This window comes from Pelophylax lessonae (assembly GCF_965119305.1).
Source record: "Pelophylax lessonae genome assembly, chromosome: 1".
NCBI lineage: Eukaryota > Metazoa > Chordata > Amphibia > Anura > Ranidae > Pelophylax > Pelophylax lessonae.
In genome coordinates this window covers 562,072,081-562,098,190 of record NC_138768.1, presented here as the reverse complement: position 1 = coordinate 562,098,190, position 26,110 = coordinate 562,072,081, and the positions used below count along the sequence as shown (strand labels likewise).

Below are 26,110 nucleotides of genomic sequence, written 5' to 3'. Positions count from 1 at the left end.
CTAGGCACTGACTTCCTGTCCTTCAAAAGTGTAGGAATCATCGAGTCAGAAAGACCTCTATCCCTCAACACCTTGTTTTCAACAGCCTTGCCGTTAAAGCCAGCGACCGTAAAGCAGGATGGAAGATCGGTCCCTGGGACAGCAGATCTTCCCACAGAGGAAGTCTCCATGGAGGATCGATGACCATTTATACGAGGTCTGCGTACCAAGGCGGACAAGGCCAGTCTGAGGCCACCTGAACGACCTGAATTCCTTCCACCGCCACCCTGTGAAGAAACCTCAGCGGGAGTTTGAGCGGAGGGAAGGCATAAATCAGCCGATACTAGCTCCAAGTAGCCACTAAAGCGTCTGTGGCATCGGCAAGAGGATCCAGAGACCTGGTCACAAACCTCTGGACTTTTCTGTTGAGGCGAGACGCAAACAGATCTACCTTTGGAGTCCCCCACCGGGCACACAGGAGACGAAACACCTCTGGATGAAGGGACCATTCCCCTTGATCCAGCACCTGATGACTCAGGTAATCCGCTTGCCAATTCTCCACACCTGGAATGTGGACTGCGGAAAGAGTCGGAACATTGTCTTCCGCCCATACCAGAATCTCGGTCACCTCTTTGGCCGCCAGGACACTCTTGGTGCCCCCTTGATGATTGATGTAAGCCACAGCCATGGCAATGACCGATTGTATCCGAAACCGCAAACCCGACAGTGGAACAGGCAAAGCTTGATGGCTCTGAGCTCTAGAATATTGATTGGCAAGGAAGACTCCTCTGTCGACCAAGTCACAGAGCTTCCTGAGCATTTCACCCCAGTCTGAAAGGCTGGCGTCCGTGTTGACCATTGTCCAGAACAGCGGCAGGAAGGACTTGCCCTGACACAAAGCTGGCGACTGGATCCACCAGGATAGAGCCACTCTCGTGAGATGGCTCAAACGTATCTTCTGGTCCAACGACCGTGGATCTCTGTTCCATTGTGCCAGAATCCCTTTTTGAAGAGGCCTCAAGTGAGACTAAGCAAATGGGACCGCTTGCAAGGTTGATACCATCAGACCCAGGGCTCTCATGCAAGTTCGTGGGGAGGACCGGTTGGTTTCCAACAGCAACCTGATCGCGCCCTGCAACTTCTGAAGTTTTTCAAATAGAAGACCTTTGCCAAGGCAGAGTCTAGAGTCAGCCCCAGATAAGTCACCCATATGGAAGGCGTCAGAGCAGATTTTTTTAAATTGATGGTCCAACCGAATTCCTGAAGGGCCTGAACTGTAATTTAGAGGTCGCCAACAGATCTGCTCGTAACAGGAGATCGTCCAGATATCCCAAGATCGCAATCCCTCTCTGACATAACAACACCAGGGCCAGGACCTTGGTAAAAACTCTGGGAGCAGAGGCAAGACCAAAGGTTAACGCCACAAACTGAAAATGCTCCTCTGCCACCACAAAGCCGAGGAATCGCTGGTGTCCCTCGAAGATGGGGACGTGCAAATACGCATCTTTGATATCGATGGAGGCCAGAAAACCCCCCTGATTCAAAGATGCCACCACCGACCGAATGGACTCTATTCAAAACTTCTGCACCCGCACAAAGCAGTTCAGAGACTTGAGATTCAGGATCGAACGCACCTTGCCCTCCTTTCTGGACACCGTGAACAGGTTTGAATAGAAACCCTGAAAGCGTTCCTGTGGAGGAACCGGCACAATCACTCCTTGAGCAAGGAGATCCTGCACAGCATCCCGGACATCCTTCAAATAATCCGGAGACAGGCGAAGATTTGACTGAAAGAACCTGTCCGCCGGCGAGACTGAAATTCGATCTTGTACCCGGAACGAATCAGTTCGTGAACCCACTTGTTGTGAACAAAAGAAATGCAGGGTCCCTGAAAGAAGCGCAGACGTCCCCCCACCCCAGAAACGGGTGAGGGCGCCCCTTGAGGCTGAAGAGGACTTATCCACAGAACCGGACTGACTGGTCTTGGGCTACCCCAGGGCTTCTTAGTCACTCCAGAATCTCTGAATGGTTTACCTTTTTCTTGCGCCTCAGAGGCATGAAAAAAACGTCTATGAGCGGTGAAGGAAGGTCCCCGCTTATTACCCGGTGCTTTAACTTTGGAGGATTGAGGAAGAAGAGTATTCTACCCACCAGTCAGACCCTTGATCAACTCATCCAGGGAGTCGCCAAAAAATCGCTCTCCCAGAAACAGAAGATCTGTTAAGGCCTTCTTGGCCGACCAGCTTATCATCCACACCGTGCGTCTCAAGGCAATCCCCACAGCCAACACTCTGGCCACCAGGGGAGCCGCATCCAAGGACGCATCACACAGGAACACCAGGACCTGGGCCATCTGGTCCATAAGTTTCATCAGCTCGGGGGAACTATGTCAGGATCCAAGTTTCCCTTCAGAACCTTCACCCATTCCATAACCGTCTGTGACACCAAAACAGACACAAAAACCGGTTTTAGGATAGAACCCGCCAACACATGAAGATTCTACCTGCCTGTCTACCGGATCCATAAAAAACAGGGAATCTTCCACAAGCACTATAGTAGATTTGTTCAACCTGGAAACAGGATGATCCACCTTAGGCGGTACCGTCCTACGGTTGGAAACCGTCTCAGCAAAGGGATAACGCCATTTAAAGTGCTTAGGCACTACTAGCACATGCTTGATGCACCGCCATTGGTCATTAACAATATCATAAAAATTCTCGAGACAAGGAAAAACCTTGCTCGATTTTTGGGTCTTGTAGGAGCTCAAAGACACCCTGCCAGCGTAGGCTGATCTGCCATTTTTAAAGTTTCCCTTACTGAAACAATTAGGGCTTTCACCAAGGCGCGTTCCCGCTCTGCAGCTAAAGAGGACAGGTCCTCTTCACCATCTGATTGCGAGGACAGCGACCCCTCAGGTAGGGGGGCGTCCGTGGCAACCATATCAGTCTCTGAATCAGAGGGCCCCATCAATGATGGTGAAGGCAACGGCCATTTGCGCTTAGTAACCCTTTTCATTACAAAATCGACCTTGGTCGCCAGGCTTTCCAATGCTACTGAAATTGCGGCCAGCGACTGCGATCCGGAAGGTCCGGTAGTCACACTAAGGGGGTCTGGGGTCAAATCACCACCTGGGACTCCGTAGTAATGCACAGAAAAAAAGGAGTACTGTCACTTTAAGAGCGCCGATCGCGGTCCCGACCACCAATCACGGCGGCCTGTGGAGTCCCCCTTAAATATATACAGATAGCAGAGTGCGCAGGGATATGCCCACAAAGACCCCAGTACTGTACCACCTTCAGAAAAAAACACCTGAATCGATCTGCAGCAGGAAAGTGAGAGTCACAGGAAATGACATCAGCCTGGTATGTGAAAGGTCACGCTGCCTGTGTAACTCCATATGGCTACACAAAAATGGCTGCCATTGCAAGTCTATGGGAAACACAGGGAAAATGGCTGCCCCATTCAAGTCAATGGAAAAAACAGTTATTTTGCCCACACTAAAGATGGCAGTGCCTACGGCGTGCCATATGGTCAGGGACCCCCAATATGAAGGCCACAAGGGTTCTACAACCAGACCCAGCAGGAAAAGGTACCATTTCCACCCCCCCCCCAGGGCGTCAGGCGCCGCAACAATAGAGCCCCCAGGGGGCTGGAGAGGGGGGCAGGGCACAGGGCCGGGTAGCCTGACAGGCGAGGGGATCTTTAAGGAAGTCCAGGTCCCATCATCCCCAGGAGAGGGCCCATGTCCCCCCCAAGACCACCAGGGGACAAGGAGGGGCTGCATTTACTCACCATACCATGGACCGGGTGGGCTCCGTTCCGGACAGACCACCTCCCACCCGGAGTCGGGGTGCTGCCAGCCGAGGGGCAGGCTGGGACTCAGGGCATTCCAGATCGTCACGTACCAGTGAGACATCCACTCGCAGGCTTGTCCAGATCCAAAAAGGGGCTCAGTCGTGGCGAGGCCTAGTGCGGGACTATAACCTGCTCACGCTCGTAGGCCAGGCTGGGAGACCTTAAGGGTCTAGATTATAGTAAAGATAAATAAAACAAAATATTCTTAAAAGAATAAAAAAACTGAGACCGAAGTCCCAGCAGGAAACCTAGGTCCTACTCCTTCACTAGGCAGAAACAAACTGTTTTGCTGGAGCAGGGTGTGTGGGGTTATGCCTATAGGGACAGCCCCGCAGGCGTGGTGAATTGCTTTTTTTCCTGCCTAGTACTACTCCTACAGGGGGCAGCATATCCCAATGGCTACGAAGTAGGAGAGCTGCGTCTGTCAATGGACGATAGAGAAAGAAAACCAGAGAGCTACAAGCAGACAAAAAAATATGAATTTGGAATTAATATGTACTGTTCTACCAATGATAAGACTTCTTGTATGACACTCTAAGCCCCCGTTCACACCGGTGCGGCTTGTCATGCGATTTGACAGTTCCAAACCGCATGAGAAGACGCACCCCATTGCCGAGAATGGAAATTTTCATATTGCCGTGACCCAGGTCACAGCGCTTATGAAAAAGGTTCCTGCGCTACTTTTTACCGATTTCATTGCGACTTGCATAGACTTCTGTTAAATGAAGTCACAAGCCGCAAAGAAATCGGCAGTGGCATTGGCACTGATGTGCGGCTTTGAAATTGCACTGAACTAGTGCGATTTCAAAGCTGCACCGGTGTGAATGCGGGCTTAGGCGGCACAGCCATGCTGCTAAGGTGATGGAATGAAGTGGCTCTGTTATATTTCATTTGCACAATTGTGGGTCATGGAGATGAGCAGAAGGCCCCATTCTAAGGCCCCATTTTCACCTGCGCGTTGTGCTCACACGCGTTTATCCGGCGCTTTTCCTGCTCGATAGCATAAGGAATGGGCTGCCCTATGCCTGACAAACCCATCAAAAGTATTTTATAAAGTATTTTGCAACTCTCAGCTTTTTCGCATTTGTTACTGCATGTTTTGCTGCGTTTGTCACGTGTTTTTGCGCACGGAAAAAAGCATGTGTTTGTTCCATATTTGGAGTGCCATTGACAATTACTGGCACCACAAGCATAACGCACGTTTTTTGCATGTTTCAGAAACACGTATGGAAACAGTTGTTTCTGCGAGCTTTCCAGGAACACGCAGATGTGAATTGAGCTAAAGCTAAGAGATATGGCTGCATGCTACAGAAGAGATGCCTGGCCTCACAAAGACCATGCCAGTAAACTAGGGCACTGTATCTAAAGTTCCTAGTAACATTTAGCTTTTTATGAAGGGTTTAGGAGGAAGATACACTTTACAGGCCTGGGTTGACTTGCATTTGTTTAATCAAATGGGTTTTGCATCCCCATACAAGTCTAAGAAAATTAAAAACTTGCTTGAAGCAGATCATATGCAGGTCAGTAGGAAAGCAACTGCAGGTCAGACGCACCTTTTAACCACTTAAGGACCAAAAGGTTTTACCCCCTTAATGAGCAGGCCATTTTTTGCGATACAGCACTGAGTTACTTTAACTGACAATTGTGCGCTCGTGCAACACTTTACCCAAAAAAAAATTGTTTTACTTTTTTCCCGCAAATAAAGCTTTCGTTTGGTGGTATTTGATCACCTCTGCGATTTTTATTTTTTGCGCTATAAACAAAAACAGAGCAACAATTCTGAAAAAAAAATAATATATATATATTTTTTCTGCCTATATAACATTCCCAATAAAAAAAAAAAAAAATCTAAGTTTTTCATCCTTTTAGGCTAATATGTATTCTGCTACATATTTTTGATAAAAAATTCCTATAAGTGTATATTGTTTGGTTTGCGCAAAAGTTATCACACCTACAAACTAAGGGAAAGATTTATGTCATTTTTATTTATTTATTTATTTTTTTTTACTAGTAATGGCGGTGATCAGCGATTTTTAGCGGGACTGTGACATTGTGGCGGACAGATCCGACACCTAACTGACATTTTTTACACTTTTGGGGTGGACCAGTGACATTACTACTGTAATCAGTGCTAAAAATATGCACTGTATTAATGACACTGGCAGGGAAGGGGTTAACACCAGGGGCGATCAGAGGGTTAAATGTGTGCCTAAGCTGTGCTTTCTAACTGTGTAGGGGATGGGCTCACTGGATGAACACAGAGACCTGTGTACCTAAATAGGAGAAACACAGGATCCCTGTGTTCATCACTGACAGAACAGCGGTTTGCTGTGTTTACATCGGCAGACCACTGTTCTGTCTCCACTGGGAGCGATCGCGGGTGCCCGGTGGACATTGCGGCCGCCGGACCCGCTGACTGGCTCCCCCTTTAGCTAATCACACTAACTGCTACATGAAGCGACGTACATGTACGTTGTTTCACGTAACAGAGCCGACCTGCCACAGTATAACTACTGAGGCTGGTCGGCAAGTGGTTAATGAATTCTGAATGATCTCAGAAGCATCTCAAACTGATGTCAATCTGAGGCCATCGACAAAAGCCCAAAGCCCATCAATACAGGCCTTTCAGCAGATCTACAGTAGAACTATAGGCAAAACTTTTTTTTCATTTTGGATGGAGTAAGAGAAGGTTATAACCCCTGTCAGATTTCTTTTTATAGCCATCTGTGTCCCATTGTGGAGATTTATCTTCACTTCCTGTCCCATAGCCAAACAGGAAGTGAGAGGAAATCCTTGCAAGTTAAGGGAATACCTTGGGGTCCCCCAGGTCACCAGAACTAGTGTCCTGATCAAAATATATCCCCTCTATTACTTCTCTAGGGACAACCCACAATTTGCAATTTTCTTTTACTGTTACTTTTAATGTTAATGGTAAACATGACAAATAGATAGGGTGAATTTCCCTAACAGGGGCACAGACAGCATTATAAAAAAAAAGAACAGCCATTCTAGCCCTCCTCCACCAAAAAAATGTTGTGCCTTTAGTTTTTATTTAAAGTGGAAGTAAAGGCAAAACCTAACTAAAGCCTAGTACACTAGTAGTTTTTATTTTTTTTTGTTCAACCTAGCAGGGCTTAGGAGGAGCTGCTGTACTAACACTCCTATGTTAGTACAGCAATCTCCCCTGCTGAGCTATTGTGTTCTGACAGGGGGGTGCCCCCTCCCCGCCAGAACACTCCAGTCGTTGGCTGAGAGCGCTGATCGTAAGCCGATCAGCAGACCTTTTTAGGTCATGACCGTTCGACCAACTGCGGTACACACGGACTGAATGTTGGCCAGCATTGAGACTGTGTGTACTAGGCTTAAGGCTGGCCACACATTATTCAATTGTCTTGTACAATTTTCCTTCTGATTTACCAAAATCATATAATATGAGTCCAAATCTTAACACTTTCATTTTGTATGCAATCAGGCAGGCCCTTGCACTACATAGTTGAAGGTAAATCTATCTAACCCTGTAAAGAATAGACCCTCTATACTTACCTATTGTGAAGCTGCTCCGGTGCAGTCTCCAGCGGTGTCTTCTGTGTGCAGGAGAAAGCCAACAACGGCTGGGAAATGCCTGTGAAGTGATGATACCCAAAGACTAGGTGGCTTCCATTGTTGGCTGCTTCTCCTACACACTGAAGCTGCTGCTGACCATTCAGCCTGGGACCGGACTGGAGTAGCTGCAGAATTGATAAGCCCTGGTTCACAATGAAATCGTTCAACTTCATCTGAAATCGCACGATTGTCAGCGTGACTTCGGGTGTGACTTTGAAGACATCTGTGCGTCTTCATGGCAAAATCGCTAAATGTAGTGCAGGAACTACTTTTTCAAATCGATGCGGCACCTCAAAGTCAGTGTCGCAACCATTTGAACATGGCCAGTGCCGACAATAGGATGCAACTGGTCATGCAATTTGACCTGTCGCTCCAATGTGAACGAGGGCTAAGTATAGTGTGAACTTTTCTTTACAGGGTTAGATAGATTAGGCTTAGAATGAGGGTGAGAGTAGGTTTAGAGTTAGTTAGGTTTTGTCTTTACTTCGACTTTAAACCCAGCATAAAATAGTCCAGGACACCACCATCTCCAGTTAAAATAGCTCTCCAAACCTAACAGTACATAAAATGTACTGTATGTCTAACCAGATATAGGGGACGATACATAGAAGGTGGACTAGCAGAAATTCTTTTTCTGTAAGCAAAACAACCAATTGTAATCCTTGTTTCATTTTCATATCTAGAGAAATGATAGATGCTTAGGCCCTGTTCACACCTGAGCGTTTTTCAGCTCGCAAAACGCTCATCTCTAAAGTCTCAAAACGCCCAACAAGCAAAATCCTATTCATTTCAATGGCCTTTCAAAAACCCCTACCAAATATCCCCCACTGGATCTCATAGACTATACAGAGGCTTTACACATGTAGGTGGTTGGTGGGCATGGTGCAGGGTTCAATAGTCCAAACACTGGATTTGGCTTGCCATAAATTACTATTGCTTCTTCCAGTGCCATCCCTTCCCCATTGGCAGACCATTTCAAATGAGGGCAGATTGCCACTACAAAAGAAACATGGCTACTAGATGATCTTCTGGACCTGCCGTGCTATTGTACCATGGCACTTTGCATTTATCCCCTTTCATTTCCCCCTGTTTATGTTTTTTTGTCACTTTGCATGGTATACTTTCACTGCACGATTAGTAGGGTGTACGGGTCTGCCCTGAAAGTCTTGGGAGGGGGTCTCCCTTTGGGGGAGCCCCACCTAGTACTTGGGCTTGGTATGTTTCGGCAGTCCTCCCAGAGAATTGGGTCCGCCTGGTTTCGGCTAGGTGGGCCAGTGAGTACCTCAGTCCTTGTAAGGAGCCTTGCACCCCGGGGGATCAGTGTCAGGGTCCTTCTTCAGAGGAGGTCCATGTGTACACCCTGTGCACTTTTTTGTGTTCTCACGTTTTGTGTGTGCACTTTTTTTTTGCACCGGGGGTTTTTTCGCCTTCCTCTGGATCAACTGCAGGTTTAGGATTGTGTATATGGGATTGTATGGTTGGGTTTTCTTTACTGTTTGTTTTTGTTTTTTTTGTTCTTTATTGGTTGAGCCAGATGGACTTATGTATTTTTCAACCTGACTAACTAACTATGTAACTATGTGTTAAGCTGGATACATGCTATACAATTGTCTTTAGATTTTTTCCTTTAGATTTACCAAAACCATATAATATGAGGACAAACCCAAACACTTTCAATTAGTATGCAATCGGGCAGGCCCTTATACTACATAGTTGAAGGTAAATCTAAAGGAAATCTAACCACAAAAGTTGTATAGTGTGTATCCAGCTTTAGTCTGAGTGTGTTTTACACACCACGGCTTTAAAAAAAAAAAAAAAAAATAGATGATCTTCTGTATTTAGCATCTGTCCCCACAAGCCCAGAAGGATGGAATTACTTACCTAATATCCATCTCAGCATTCTTTTTAATAAGTTCCTGAACCTTCAGATTCAGCTCATTGATTGGTTGGTTGAAGGAGTGTCGATGGTGCCCTTGTGTACTACTAATCTAAGAGGAAAAGACAGCTCAATATTACTACATCTGGTTAAGTGAGCAAACATTAGCACTATAAACTCACATATTTCCCCAATGTAAAAGCGCATTGGGCAACATTCTGGGAAAACCTTTCATTTTTCTAAATGAGTGCTTAGCACTCTCTAATCAAATGAGGTTGGGAGGCAATGGTGTCAAGATCTCCACCTTATCCATTGAGGGAATGCTTTGCATTCTTTGAGAAAATGCAATGTTCTCTGAATGACCAAGTGAGCGACCACCTGTGTTCACTAAGCAGAAAGACAGTGGCTTGGCAAGGGACCCGGAAGAAAGCAGAGATCACTGTAGTGATGGTACCTACTACAGTGATTTCCAACCTCCACTGGGATCAACCAGGTTTGGCATACACACCTACACTGGTCCAAGATGGACCAATGTAACTATGCAAAATTAAAAAAACAGTCCCATAGCTAAATGTTCATAGATGAATGTAAATAACCTCAGATCTCTATAATCTGATGCTGTTTTGCACATTTAGGAGCCAGAAGACATATGTCAGCATCTTCTCAGTAGAAGTAAGTAAAGGTGAATAAAGGGGAATATAAATCTTTATTAGATACGCTTGCAAATTGATTATAAATTGACAAACAAAATCCAAAATTATTGCATACTTATATTATAATTTGGGGGGGGGGGGGGATTTGCCCCTGGGCTAGTGCAACTGATATATCTTGGGATAGTGGCACTGAGTAGAAAATTTCTACTCAGTGCCACTATCCCAAGATATATCAGTTGTACTAGCCCAGGGGCAAATCCCCCCCCCCAAACTATAATATAAGTATGCAAGAATTTTGGATTTTGTTTGTAAATTTATAATCAATTTGCAGGCGTATCTAATAATACTCCATCGCTAAGACACCTCAAGCAGAGGGAACTTTTACGCAGTCTACTGAGGTAAATGGCATGAAATTGTGCTAAGCTCAACCTAATCTAATCATGTGCAATTAAAATTTAAAGTTTCAGTGCACATAAAACTGTATTCACCAAATTCTCTAAAACTTTTCTTTAAAAAAGAAGATTCTCCACTCCTTTAGTGAATTATCTCCATTGTGAATTTTGAACCCAAAACCAAAAACATAATATATTGCAGCTTACCAATCAGATGTGGTGGCTGCATTACTTTTCTTTTTTTTTTTAGGCTTCTTTCCCTCTGTTTTTTACCCGGTGATCAGGCCAGTAACTCACCTCCTGTATTAGAGTGCCTACACTCTAGATCAGGGGTCTTCAAACCCTCCTGTTGTTCAGGAACTACAATTCCCATCATGCCTAGTCATGTCTGTGAATATCAGAGTTATACAATGCCTCATGGGATGTGTAGTTCCACAACAGCTGGAGGGCCGTAGTTTGAGGATCCATGCTCTAGAGGAAGGAGCTTAGGGGGCAGCTTTAGACAGCAGCATTGTCAGTCTGGGAGGGGAGTGGAGTGTTAGATGGACTAGCAGATTTAAATACACTAACAAATTGAAGCCAAACTCCAGCTAACACTTTATAATCAATTACAACAAACGTTTTTTTTTTTTTTTTCCTTTTGGAGTAAAGGTTTTATATAAATATATAAAAGCTGCTCATTGCACACACCCTTGCTAGTGTTAAATGGTGTGTTTCATCTCTGTAACTAACACATTCTGCTAGGCAGCTTTTCCTTTTTCTTCTTTTACTGGCTGGATCACCAGATGAAAATAGAAGAAAGCCGAAAAAAAGAAAAAAAGAAAACAAATGCAGCCACATCTAAGAAATGAAAAGCTGCAATAAAATAAATGTTTGCTTTTGGGTTTAATACTGCTTTAATCGTTGTACCCCATTCACTGAAATAGTGAAAATTCCCTTTGAAACTGCACTTTGAAAGTGAAAAAGCTGTACTCTTTAGTAAATAAGGGTCAATGCGATTCACCCTTGGTTGTATAGCAAGCAACAAGGACGAACTTCCATGTTATCTAATTTATCCATGTAAAACTCCCAAAACCATTTGTAGCTGACTAGGGAACATCAGCACTGGACTGTTGATGAATGGTAAAATATTTATTTTTGTTGGAAAAAAAAAAAAAAAATTTAAAGAATTTCTGTTTCCAAATCCAATACCAGAACGGTAGGTTGTTGGGTGTTGCCTTTGGGATCAATTTGTGCACAAGATGTTTGAATCCTAGCATCCTCTCAACCCTGGGCAGTTATTATCTGTGTGATTTGATTTATCACCATATGGCAATAGGAATGATATTTACTTACTGCTTCAGGCCTTCTATGTGCATTTACATAGAAGGAGGAGGAATAATCATTCAGTGACGTCTTGATAGGGCTCTTATCAACCAGGCAGGTAGTTCCATCCAGGCCATTTTGCATCACACTGCATTGTGTTGTTACGCCACCTTCCCTATGACTTGTCTGACCAGCATGCAGATGTCTTTTTAAGGATTGAAGAGACACAGACGATAACGCATTGTGATTACCTGTTGCTGAACTGGAAGCATGTGATGCTAGAAAATAAATGTAAATGCATTAGAATACGTTTACTCACATACATGCACAATAACTGACCGATAATGATAATGTTAAAAGAGAAGTATGGACTTTTTATTTTTTTGCACATTTATACTTAAGTGGATGCAGCATCGGTCTAATGCAGCATCTGTCCCCTGCCGACTCTAACACTGAGAACCAAGCGATTAAACCCTGCCGATCACTTGGTTCTCACAGCTCTCTGCTCTGCCCCCTCCTTGCTCGTTGCAGCGCTAAGCTGTTGAGGGGGCAGGAGCGGCCGGCTCATGCTCTCATCGGCTCTGTGACGTCAGCCGACAGCAGGCTTTAGCCCCCTGTCGGCTGAAAATGTGTCACAGGGGTGCAGAACCAAATACACTCCTGTGATCCACAGGAGAAGTACAGCAAAACAAGCTTTGGCTGTACTTCTCCTTTAACCACTTGCCGACCGCCGCACGACTATTTACTGCGGCGGTCAGCAAACCAACCAGGAGCCTGTAGGGGGGCAAGCGCGTGCCGCCAGAGGCGTGCTCCCGCCCCCGCTCGTTCACGGGCATCCCCGCGCGCGTGACCGGCGCCTCCGATGTCCGCCGGCCACTCGCGATCTCCCGCTGGAGAGGGAGAAAGGCAGACGGCTAATGTAAACACAGCCGTCTGTCATTCTCCCTGATGTAACTGCAGAGACTATACGATCCTGCTATGTAGGATCGTATGTCTCTGTGGTTACATCACAAGCCATACCCCCCACAGTTAGAATCACGCCCCTAGGGATACATTTAACCCACTGATCACCAATAAAGTTAACCCCTTCCCTACCAGTGTCATTTTTACAGTAACAGTATGTATAGCACCGATTACTGTAGTAATGTCACTGGTACCCCCAAAAGTGTCAAAAATGCCAGTCAAGGGTCCGATCTGTCCGCCGCAATGTCGCAGTCCCGCAAAAAGAATCGCAGATCGCTGCCATTACTAGTTAAAAAAAAACAATAAAAATTACATAAATCTTTCCCGTAGTTAGTAAACGCAATAACTTTTGCACAAACCAATCAAAATACGCTTATTGCGATTTTTTTTACAGAAAATTTGTAGCAGAAAACAAATTGGCCTAAAATGTTAAAAATTTTTGATTTTTACATTTTTTTGGGGCAATTTCATATAAAAAAAAATGTGAAAAATTTTGTTATTTTTTTAAAATTGTCGCTCTTTTTTTGTTTATAGCGCAAAAAGTAAAAATCGCACAGGTGATCAAATACCACCAAAAGAAAGCTCTAGTTGTGGAAAAAAAAGGACGTCAATTTCATTTGGGTACAGCGTCGCATGACTGCGCAATTGTCCGTTAAAGTCACGCAGTGCCGAATCGCAAAATAGGCTCTGGTCTTTGAGCAGCCAAATTCTCCGGGGCTTAAGTGGTTAAGTTCTTGAAAAGAGTGGAGGAGCATTGTAACCACTGTTAGTTTTTAATTAGCTGTCTGTGTTCCCTGCTGCGGAAATTTCCCTCACTTACTATCTTGGAGACCACAGAAAAAAAAAGGATAGACTCTCTATATCAGGACTTCAGATCTCATAGTGTTACTAAACCCAGGAGCCTGCATTCAATATATTTTGTCCCCCACAGTACACACAGCATGGAAATGCAATTATTTTAGTAAATATAAACTGCTAAACACCTTTTCTTATCATAAGTATATAGCAATTTTATGACTTTTATCAGTGTCTGGTTAAAGCTTGTAGGAGGAATTTCCATTCCACTATGACTGTCCTATGAGGTTGCAGGACCCCTCTGTCTGGACAGTGCTGATTGGTCCTGCGCTAACCACATGCAATCTCTCTCAAAAAATAAAAGCTGTCTAGCAATACACATCAAACTAAGCATGTGAAGAGTGACTCGAAAGGCTCTGTCTCGTCAGGAGATGTATTGGGGACAGTGGAAGAAGGGAAGGATCAGAGAAGACAGGATCAAACAGCCTTTTTACACAGTACAGAGGATAACCCCTTAGGTTCTACAGTGAGTATACCAAGCATGCTTTACTGCATATAGAGACGGATTTTTACTGTCAGGGTTTAGTAGCACCTTAAAAAAAATTGCATTTCCATGTTCTGTCTACTGTGAGAGACCAGATATAGTGACTGCAGGGTTCTGGGTATAGTAACACTTTAACAGGCGGTGTCCTCGAAACCGAGTTATATTTGGCGTGCCTGCAAAGCAGAGCATGTGTACAAATTCCTCAGACTGCCTTGTTGGGCTTTTGCTGGGCAATAGAAGGCCAGAAAAAATGGGGCTGAACCACTTATTTTTACTGCCCATGTGAACAGATCCTAATTGTTATCCCCCTGATCGCTGTTGTGTTTAATCCTCTTCAAACATGCAGACCTACAGCCAGTGTTCTCAGTAATAACTCATCAGTGAATATTGACCGTGGTCTACAGCGTATATTTTTACAGTTTCATCTGCTGAAGTCCCCCCATTTACACAGTCTTCCTTTCCTCTCCCATGCAATGCAATAGACAAAGAGCTGTATCAAACTATTTAAAGCCTTTTATTAAAACCATAGATCACAAAACAATGCCCTCACATAGACAAGTGCTGAAACCACACTAGTGTGGCATCGCTTGAAAGAAGCAATCCCTTGGCACTAACATAATACAGAAGCATGGCGTGTCTCTCCCGCCCCCCTGCTTTCATGCATATATTTATTTTCTTATGGGAAGGCATGATGTGGCGGAATTGAACTATATCTGAGCACCGCAAACCAAAAACGCCATAGAAGAAATTTACTAAAACTGGAGAGTGCAAAATCTGGTGCAGCTCTGCATAGAAACCAATCAGCTTCCAGGTTTTATTGCCAAAGCTAATTGGAACAAGCTGAAGTTAGAAGCTGATTGGCTACCATGCACAGCTTCACCAGATTCTGTGTGCTCAAGTCTTAGAAACCCCCCCCCCCCCATTTCATTTTAAGGCCTCATGCACACTGGACGTTTTTACAGCGACTGTTTTTGGTGTCATATGTTTTTTTCTGCAGTCAGTAATATCCCCAGCATGTTATCCTATGTGTTCATGCACACACAGGCTGTTATCAGTTTTTGGCAGGGGTGTTTTCTGGCTGGAAAAAACCCCCAGAACTAGTGGTTAAAAAACGTTGAAAAACACAGCAATTCTGCGTTTATCACATTTTTGAGCCATAAGCTTTTATGGGAGTATAGTTTTGCTTAAAAAAACGTAAAAAAACGCCAAAAAAACTTTACTGCAAAAATGCTGAAAAACTCACTCTACAGCACAGGTGTCAAACACAAGGCCCGCGGGCCGAATCTGGCCCTCCAGGCCATTTCATGTGGCCCCCACACCTCTCCAACAGCTGCAGGAGAGCTCAAGCCCCTGTACTTTTTGCTTTCTAGCAATGCCTACAGCTTCTTCCCAGCAGCTGCACAAGGTTAGGGGGGTTCCCTGTGATGTAAGGGAGGGTGAGGGACTCAACTTCTGATGGTGGTGAGGCTCTTAACATCTTATGTAAGGGTAGGGGATGGTCTGGACATCTAGTCTAACAGATCCCCCTTTTGAGGACAATCATAATGCTGATGCGGCCCGCGATTAAATTTAGTTTGACACCCCTGCTCTACAGCTACAGCCTTCAACAGCTAACGCTACTGGCCTTTTTAAAACATCCAGTGTGCATGAGGCCTTAACCCCTTGCCGACCAGCTGCCGCAGTTATACGGAAGCAGGTCCACAGGTTCAAAAGCAGGTCCGCAGGCTTTTTGGGAGGAGTTTTATATAGCAGAAAGTGAAAAAAAAATTGCCCATGAGGACTCCTGGGATGTATGACGTCATTTTGATCTAGGAAACCAGGAAGCTACTGAAGAAATGTAAAAAAAAAAAGTAAAACAAGTAAATACGAGATACTTTCCTATTTATTTGTTTAGGCTAGCAGCATAAGGATTAAAAAAGTTAATAATGATTGAAAGAGTAGCATTCCACTTTAACAAATAAAATAAAACAAATACCCACCAACTCACCTGGGGGCTTGGGGATGTATATTGGTGTTAAATGACAGGTTTAAGAGGCGCTGATATGAAAGCTGGTATATAACTTACTGTAAATATTAAAAATATCTGCTTATAAAAAATCTTTAGTGTATAAAAGCGATGAAGTGCATATGCTAGACAGTGCTACATATACGCATAAAACTGATACAGTGCTGCATATAAGCATGAATCGGATAACATAAATATCACAAAAAAATTATTCATGTGCAATAGTGCAATATGTGCAAATAATGCAATAAATAAATGTACTTAATATAAAATATATATAACTAATAAAGTGCTATGGTGTGACACTAATAGTCAAGATATTATGACTCAAAGTGACTAAAGCGTGAATCACTCAAATGTGATGATTGACCGTGCAAATAATGTGCTCTTATGAACAATGATAGAGTCCATATAGTGGTATTAAAGGTGGACAAGAAATATCTTGTAAAGTGAACTAAAATCATCCGGTATACTCAATCTGTGATCCAGTGATCCAGTGAGCAAGGAGTGGATAATATAATGCGCTCACCAGAAAGATGTGGGTCTCACAGACCCTGCAGGCATTTGGATTTATATAAATCGCTCTTTAATCCTCCTCCATTAATCCCTTTCAATAGGAGGTACGTTATTTACCAGATATTCACCAGGGGGGTACGGTATTCACCAGGGGTTCACCAGGCTTCAAGGAATAACTGCTCCACTTATCTCTCAGCAATACTAATCCAAAAACCAGTAAGGGATCTCTAGATAGAGGACTCAATGGAGGGATGCAGGAGACAGGAAGCCAGGGATAGTGTAATACAGTTTTAATGACATAAAATCACAAGTAAAATAATAGAATGGGTGCTTACATTGTAAGGTGCTTTACTAGCACCAGAAAGAAAGCTCTTGGGGGTTCTGAAACGCCGCTGTTCCTGTCTTCCGGCAGGTGAGTTCAGGGCTAGCAGGAGTGAATTGTGGTGATGGCGTGCGTTCCGCCGTGTGTTCCACCGCTAGGAAGCCCATATTGCATTATTTGCACATATTGCACTATTGCACATGAATAAATTTTTGTGATATTTATGTTATCCGATTCATGCTTATATGCAGCACTGTATCAGCTTCATGCGTATATGTAGCACTGTCTAGCATATGCACTTCATCACTTTTATACACTAAAGATTTCTATAAGCAGATATTTTTAATATTTACAGTAAGTTATATACCAGCTTTTATATCAGCGCCTCTTAAACCTGTCATTTAAAATCATTTTTATTAGTTCCATACTTTAAAAATTCTGGGCCAGCAGATATAATATCTTTCAGCTGTTCCACTTTATGTAGGACTGAGCGCCTTCACATTGTTTACAAATGTATATTGGTGTGCTGATATCTATGTACATGCTGCAGATATGCACATAGTCTCACATCTACTGGCATTGCTTAAATTGCATAATCTAGTAGGAATGTGGTAAGATATATACCGTACTTCCCCCTTACCTCATTCTTGTCTATTATTCACTAGCTATAGTAACCTGAACTGTCTTTCTTTTAGTATGGCCCACTGCATTGTCTACTCAATTGCTAAATATCCCTTCTGAAAATGTATCTGACTGACGTGGTAGTTAGTCCTTTCAGTTTTGGAGGCTTCAATTCAATTCTTAGCAAATTATGGATGAAGTTGGCATGATCTCCCCATGTTAGGATGATTGGGTAAGTACTACTTTTCCTTGCCCCCTAGACCTACGTGAGCTGTTAACCCTAGCAGTGCAGGAACAGCCCCACAGCAAGGGAGAATTTTAAAGTTTCCTGGAGTTCAGCTTTAGGCTCTGTTCACGCTGGTGCGATGCGGGAACCCTGCGAATCCACTGTGGGTTCCCGCATCTCACCCAATTCGCAGGCAGTTCACACTGCCATATGCGAACCGCTGAGAGTGTCAATACAAAGTTAATGACACCCCTAGATTAGTTCGCATATCGCAGTGCGAAGTGTCAATTCGGACAGGAATCAGATCGCATGGGTATTAACATGTGTGTAAACTGTCAATTCGGACAGGAATAGGATCGCATTGGTGTGAACAAACATGTGATCCCATTTTGGTGCGGACCAAATAAAGGGTCCTGCACAAGTTTGGTCCGAATACGATGCAAATTCAGCCATACAATCTGTATGACTGAATTTGCATTTCACAGACATCGCATGCGATTTGCAGAGCAATGCAGTGCGAATCACACGCAATGTCTGACATCGCCATAGTGTGAACTGACCCTTAAACTAATCATTAAAATGGTATACATTCTTTACCATGTAGCACCGTTGTCCTAAACAGGGTTGCTAATAACTTTAGCTGTGCTAGGTGGTAGCTAGCCTGGCTGATTTGTAGTCTTTGTGATCATTGGATTTTCCTCTGTATTTTGTCTGATTTTGTCAATAGGTGGCACTGTTACCTTTGGCATTAGTGTAATGAATTACAGTGAGCCAGGTTATGAATATGTATACATTTCTCAGCCAACCATACTGGTCACTGAGCATGCTGGGAAAAGGTATTTATTTGGAGGAAGATCTTTGTTCTTTTCCACCCAGACACGGGTGGGTGTGTGAGGAATGGCTGCTGCTGGGTAGGCCTGAAGGCTAAGGCCTAGCAATGTGCTCAGGGCTCTGTATGGGAGAGCCTGCACATTACCTGGAAGCGTGAAGGAAAGGATGGAGTCCTGAGATGAAGTACCAGAGGTGACACTGCCATGGACCGGGATCCATGGAGAGCCTGAAAAAGAATCAAGATGGAATCATCCAGAGATGGAGACCTGAGATGAAGTACCAGAGGTGACTCTGCCATGGACCGGAGATCCATGGAGAGCCTGGGAAAGCATCGAGATGGAATCATCCAGAGATGGAGACCTGAGATGAAGTACCAGAGGTGTCTCTGCCATGGACCAGGGATCCATGGAGAGCCTGGGAAAGCATCAAAATGGAATCATCCAGAGATGGAGACCTGAGAAGAAGTACCAGAGGTGACTCTGCCATGGACCGGGATCCATGGAGAGCCTAGGAAAGCATCGAGATGGAATCCTCCAGAGATGGAGACCTGAGATGAAGTACCAGAGGTGACTCTGCCATGGACCGGAGATCCATGGAGAGCCTGGGAAAGCATCAAAATGGAATCATCCAGAGATGGAGACCTGAGAAGAAGTACCAGAGGTGACTCTGCCATGGACCGGGGATCCATGGAGAGCCTGAGAAAGCATCGAAATGGAATCATCCAGAGATGGAGACCTGCGAAGAAGTACCAGAGGTGACTCTGCCATGGACCGGGGATCCATGGAGAGCATGGGAAAGCATCAAGATGGAATCATCTAGAGATGGAGACCTGAGATGAAGTACCAGAGATGTCTCTGCCATGGACCGGGGATCCATGGAGAGCCTGGGAAAGCATCAAGATGGAATCATTTAGAGAGTTCCTGTACATGCTGTAAGTTGAATATTGTTGCTACAGGAGACAGCTTATGCTACAAAGTACATATTGCTGGTTCCAGCTTAAAAGCTCTACCTATTCTATACTTTTGTTTAAGGAGTCTGCCAATCTGATGTTTTTGACTAAGGGTGTCCTGTGCCCTATCCCTCTCTCCCACATGTTTTCCTGTTGTGAGAAATAAACTTCAAAACTTCTCTTCGTCCAAACATAAAAGTGGTGCCCATCTTTCCATCTTGTACATCACCCACTACAAACATGTTACTGTAACTTCACTTTACAATTTTTTTTCTTTATTCTTGATTTTCATTAAAATGATATCTGGTGATCCTGCTATAAAGGTCCTTGTTAAGATACTTCCTGTTCTAGAGTAACAACGCTTTGTCCATGTCTCTGAACTGCTCCCCTGTGTTGTCACATGCACTTCAGACGCAGACAAAGCCCTGGTTCACACCAGTGCAATTTGCACCGCATTGCCAGCAATGGAACCTTAAAATCGTTGCGACTCAAGTCGCAGCGACTTTGAAAAGTTTCCTGCACTATGTTTTTGTAAGTTCATTGTGACTTGTATGGACTTCTGTTATATGAAGTCGCAATGAAATCGGAGGTCCAAATTGCACTTATCTGCAGCTTTGCAATCACGCTAAAGAAGCGCAATTTCAAAGCCGCACTGGTGTGAACCAAGGCAATGCACAGGCATGTTCTGCTATTATTACCCACAGGAAGTCTCTCCTATGCAATAAAATACAGCTTCCACTGGAGTTCATGCTTGTGGACATGAAGTGGCTAAACGAGACTAGAAGAGATCCCGAACCCCCGCATGGATGAAAAGCAAACAAAGTAAGAGGATGAAAAATTTGTATTTTGTAATTAAAATGCAAATTGGATATCATATAATAAATACTTTAGCAAATTAAAATTCATTCAGCTAGGGTTTTACGCATACTTTAACATAACCCTACCCTAACCTTAGTCCTAATTCTACTAAACATTAAAACCTAGTACACGCTATTAGCTTTGGGTTGAACGAAAAAAGACTAATGGCTCAGAAGGAGAAACTGTACAAACTACCTGATGTTAGTACAGCGATCTCCCCCTGCTGTGCTATTGTTTTCTGACAGGGGGAGGGCCCTGCGCTAATCGGGAGCCGGTCGGCAGACCTTTTTCGTTTATGACTCTTTGACCAGCTGCCGTACACATGGGTAGAATATCAGCCAGTTCTTTTGAACCAGTCGATGCCGTCCGACATTCGGCCCGTGTGTACAAGGCTTAACTGTTTACAGGACTGTTAGCAATAGCCTTATCTCAGCTCTGGGGATCCTGAGAGTCGGGCATTAGATCTATGGCTTTCTGCAGAAATGCGTCACTCTTAGACAGGCATGTCCAACCTGCGGCCCGGAACCGCAGGCAATGCAGCCTCTGCCTCCTGACTACTGACAACATTTTTTTTTTGCTGGGGAGGAAGGAATTGAGTTGGGGGCATGGCCACAGCGGCTTTCAACTAACTGTAGCCAGAGGCTGCCTCGGAGGGGAGGGGGCGAGTGCAAAAAGAGCAGGGATCTCCTGCTTACCCGGCGGCCGATGTCATATGAAGCCCCGCCCCCTGGACCGGCTCTTATGATAGACAGCACATTGGTGACATCTATGCCAGGAGGCAGGACTTCGCATGACGGCGGTCGCCGGGTAAGCGGGAGATCCCCGCTCTGTAATCCAGCGGCTCTCCTCTCTCTTCATTGCAGACTGCATTGGATGGGCATGCACTGGTGATGCTTCATTGGATGGGCATGCACTGGTGAGGCTACATTGGATGGACACTGATCAAACTGCATTGGATGGACATGCATTGGTCCGGCTGCATTGGATGGGCACTGATCAGGCTGCATTGGATGGGCATGCACTTGTGAGGCTGCATTGGATGGGCACTGATCAGGCTGCATTGGATGGGCACACACTGGTGAAGCTGCATTGGATGGGCATGCACTAGTAAGGCTGCATTGGATAGGCACACACTGGTGAGACTGCAGCCTTCCCTATGCCCTTCAGAACCCCTTGGGGCTTCCTCCTAACTCAGTAGAAGCCATCATCCCCCCTTTCACTGCCCAGCCAGGAGTCCAGGTTAACACTGAGAACTTTGCCCCGATAGACTTCTTCAATTACATTTTTACAGAGGACCTGCTTTTGTCAATTGTGGCCTAGTGCAACCTGTACGCACAGCAATTTATTCTGAGTAACCCCACGTCATATTATTCCCGTCCCTATGAGTGGAGAGACCTAAAAGTGGAGGCGTTTAAGATTTTTTTTGGGGCTCACCTTCAATATGGGACTCAATAAAAAAAATGAATTGCGTGCATATTGGTCAACCAAACCCATCCACCACATGCCAATCTACTCCGCAGTAATGCCCAGGACCAGATATTTAATGATAATGAGGTTCCTACATTATAACGACAATACCCAGTGCCCTCCCCGAAATTCCCCAACACATGACAAGCTTTATAAAATTCGGCCACTTCTAAATTATTTTTCGGAAATATTCCCTCAATTATCTACCCCAGACCAACATATATGTGTGGATGAGTCACTTGTTAGATATACTGGCAGGCTGGGCATCAAACAATTTATCCCCAGCAAACGGGCCCGCTATGGGGTGAAGGTTTATAAATTATGTGACCGAGCCACAGGGTACACATATGCCTTCATGGTGTACGAAGGGAAGGACACCCAGCTGCATTCCCCTGAATGTCCAGACTACTTGGGATCAAGCGAGAAAGTCGTTTGGGACCTCATATACCCTCTCCTAGAAAAAGGCTACCACCTTTACGTAGATAACTTCTACACAAGTTTGCCCCTGTTCCGCAACCTTCACAGGAAGAAGACTTTGGCATGTGGCACCATCAGAAAAAAACAGGAAAGGCTTTCCTCAAAGGCTCGTAAACACGAAGCTAAGAGGGGAGACGGCGAGTCTGTGAAATGAGGAAATTCTGGCTGTGAAGTGGAGGGACAGGAGAGACGTCTACATCCTGTCTTCAATCCACAATGACACCTACGTGGAAGTCCCAAGAAGGAATGGCCCAATCCGAAAGCCAACATGTGTCCACGAGTACAACTTGTTCATGGGGGGAGTGGACTTCAATGGTCAAATGATGGAACCCTATCTAGCCACAAGACGAACATACCATTGGTATAAAAAAGTCTCAATTTATTTTTTTCATTTGGCCACATACAATTCCTACATAATTTACCGCAAGTCCACCGAAAGCCCCCAACCCTTCCTTGATTACCTGGAGGAAATCATCACTGCCCTTATATTCCCAAAAGGCCCACCAGAAAACATTTGATCCGATGTAATAAGTAGACTTTCTGAATGCCATTTTCCCAGTAAAATCCCTCCCACACGAACAGACAAAAGACGGCAGAAAAAATGTAGGGTGTGTACCAGTGCAGGAGTTAGAAGAGACACCCGTTTTTATTGTCCCCAGTGTCCTTCCAAACCTAACCTCTGTATAGAAGACTGTTTCTGCCGTTACCATACTTCTCTAAATTATTAGTGAAGTATGGTAAACGTAGTCCTCAATTCCTGCCATTTACCTTCACACCCCTTATGCCACTGTATGCTGCTGAACTGACCTTGGCCTGTTATTCAACTACGCCTTTGCCTGCTGATTTTTTACATATGTCTGCCTGCTCCGGAACTGAGCCTGGCCTGTTATTTGACCACGCCTTTGCCTGCTGATTTTTTACATACCTCTGCCTGATCTGGAACTGACCCTGGACTGTTTGACCATGATTTTTGCCTGCCTCTTGGAGTAGTGGGATTCATACCACAGGGGTCTCACATATGTGAGGGGCTCCAGAATTGTTTTTCTGGATGAAGAAAACACATTTTTTTGTTTTTCTTCTTCCCAGATTAGGGTCTGGAGACTGGAGGCTTCAAAGAGATTTGGGTGGGAGAAGCCTCTACCCCTGTCCCCATTCTATCCCGACAGAGGCCCTACTTCTGCCTGCAGGACTTACTGCCATCATGCCTCTGCCTGCTGCATGAACTGACCACACCTCTGCCTGCTACCTGAACTGTGGACCATGTTCCTGCCTACTACCAGGACCAATATTTTGGCACTGCTCACAATATCTCGGCCTGCACTGACACTGGACTGGTATCCTTACCTGTTGCCTGGACAATTGCATTCGCTGTTGCTGACCAAGTCCCTGCCTGCTGCCTGGACTACCAGTGCTCAACTCCTGTGGACAACTGCGCTTCTAAAACTACAGGTAAGCTTTTGTTTACCCTTTGCTCAGCAGAATGTATTTTGGGGTGTAATTCATGGTATGTGCATGCTATGTGTCCCTAGAACACCTGATGGTGTTCTTTGCATGTTGGGCCTCTGTATGTGACCAGACTGCGTAAAGGTCTCACACATGCGGTATCGCCATACTCAGGAGGAGTAGCAGAATGTATTTTGGGGTGTCATTTTTGCTATGTACATGCTATGTGTTGGAAATATCTTATAAATGGACAACTTTGTGTAAAAAAAATGCGTTTTCATTTTTGTCCACATTTTCCAAAAACTTCTGGAAAAAAATGACATGTTCAAAAGACTCATTATGCCTCATAGATTATACGTTGGGGTGTTTGCTTTCCAAAATGGGGTCATTTAGTGGGCTTTTCCATTGTGCTGGTGCTCCAGAGCCTTCAAAAATGTAATAGGTGGTTGAGAAATGAAAAATGTATTTTATGCTCCTAGAACGCCTGGAGGTGCTACTTCAATGTTGGGCCTCTGTATGTGGCCAGGCTGTACAAAAGTCTCACACATGTGGTATCACCATACTCAGGAGGAGTAGCAGAATTTATTTTGGGGTGTAATTTTTGCTATGTACATGCTATGTGTTGGAAATATCCTATAAATGGACAACTTTGTGTAAAAAAAAATGCATTTTCAATTTTTTCCACATTTTCCAAAAACTTCTGGAAAAAAAGGACATGTTCAAAAGACTCATTATGCCTCATAGATTATACGTTGGGGTGTTTGCTTTCTAAAATGGGGTCATTTAGTGGGCGTTTCCATTGTCCTGGTGCTCCAGGGCCTTCAAAAGTGTAACAGGTGGTCAACTAGTTAGATGTGTAGTTTATGCTCCTAGAACACCTGATGGTGCTCCTTGCATGTTGGGCCTCTCTATATGAGTAGACTGTGAAAAAGTCCCACACATGTGGTATTGCCATACTCAGGAGGAGTGGCAGAATGTGTTTTGGGGTGTAGTTGCAAGTATGCATATGCCATGTGAGAGAAATAACCTGTTGGAAATGACAATTTTGTAAAAAAAAAAAAAAAATATTTTGCAAAGAATTGTGGGAAAAAATGACAACTTCAAAAACTCACCATGCCTCTTATTAAATACTTTGGAATGTCTACTTTCCAAAAAGGGGTCATTTGGGGGTCATTTGTACTTTCCTGGCTTGTTAGGGTCTTATGAAACTAGATAAGCTGTCAGTACATTAGGTGTGATCAATTTACAATGATTAGCATAGTAGCTTGTAGACTCTCTAACTTTCACGCAGACCAAATAATATAAACTTATTTGGGTTATTTTTACCAAACATGTGTAGAAGTATAAATTTTGGCCAAAATTTATGAAGAAAAATTACTAATTTGCAAAATTTTATAACAGAAACGAAAAAAAAAAAAATAGTTTTTTTTAAATTGTCGGTCTTTTTTCATTTAAAGCGCACAAAATAAAAAGCCCAGTGGTGATTAAATACCCCCAAAAGAAACCTCTATTTCTATGAAAAATTCATATGGGTTCAGTGTTGCATGACCAAGTAATTGTCATTCAAAGTGTGAGAGCACTGAAAGCTAAAAATTGGTCTGGGCAGGAGGGGGGTTTAAGTGCCCAGTAGGCAAGTGGTTAATGTGGCACAGGGAAGCCAAAAGGTTGGACACCCATGCTCTTAGATGACAGTGCCCATAGTCAATAAAGTATTAAATATAAAATTGGCCCTAGGGATGTCTATGTGTCTGTATGACTGCAGTAGGCACATTAGACTCTAAGTTCCTTTGATGTCAGGGGCTTTAATGTATTCTGTAAAATCCTACAGTGGCAAAGAAATAGATAAAACAAATAATAGTAAATTATAAGATCACTGAGACATTGCTCATCAAAAAGCAAAATTTGAATTTAAAAGCAAAAAAAAAGACCAATATGCACAAACAAAAAAGCAGTGCAGCATAAGAAAAGAACCTACTTCTGGGGATAGTATTAGTATCATTGGCGGTATTCTTGTGACATTTTTCATGACTGGAAAAGGACAACTGGTTTATTGTACGTTGTGTAGCTTGTTCCACTTCTTTTTGCAGTTTTTGTATTTCTTTGGTTTGATCGTCCAGCTCTGCCCTAGGAAACAAAAAAGCAATGAATATATTTCTGCCATAAAGTAATGCATGATATATACATGATCAAGAATATGGTACTTTCCAAAGGGGGGATTGTTTTAAAGTAGAACTATAGGCAAATACAAGGCACACATTTAATCCAATAAATTACAAAACATGTCATAGGAGAATCACTGAGGCTTTTATTTCTTTCTGAAAATGCTAGTTGCCTGCCTGTCATGCTAATGCATTGGCTTCAATGTGTCATAAACCACTGAACTAAAACAGGCATAGAGATAAATAATGGTAATGTGCTACCATGCCCTCT

General features: G+C 44.0%; 1 protein-coding gene across 1 annotated transcript in view; it reads right to left on the bottom strand.

Annotated features, from left to right (window-relative positions):
- The window catches only part of CCDC158 (coiled-coil domain containing 158), a 114,174-nt gene that overhangs the window by 69,536 nt on the left and 18,528 nt on the right, over nt 1-26,110 (bottom strand). Inside the window, exons 3-5 of the mRNA XM_082243852.1 lie at nt 25,656-25,804; nt 11,694-11,941; nt 9,319-9,425 (exon numbers count right to left, since the gene is read on the bottom strand). Coding sequence (XP_082099978.1) covers nt 9,319-9,425; nt 11,694-11,941; nt 25,656-25,804 — 504 coding nt within the window. The remainder of the gene's footprint in view (nt 1-9,318; nt 9,426-11,693; nt 11,942-25,655; nt 25,805-26,110) is intronic.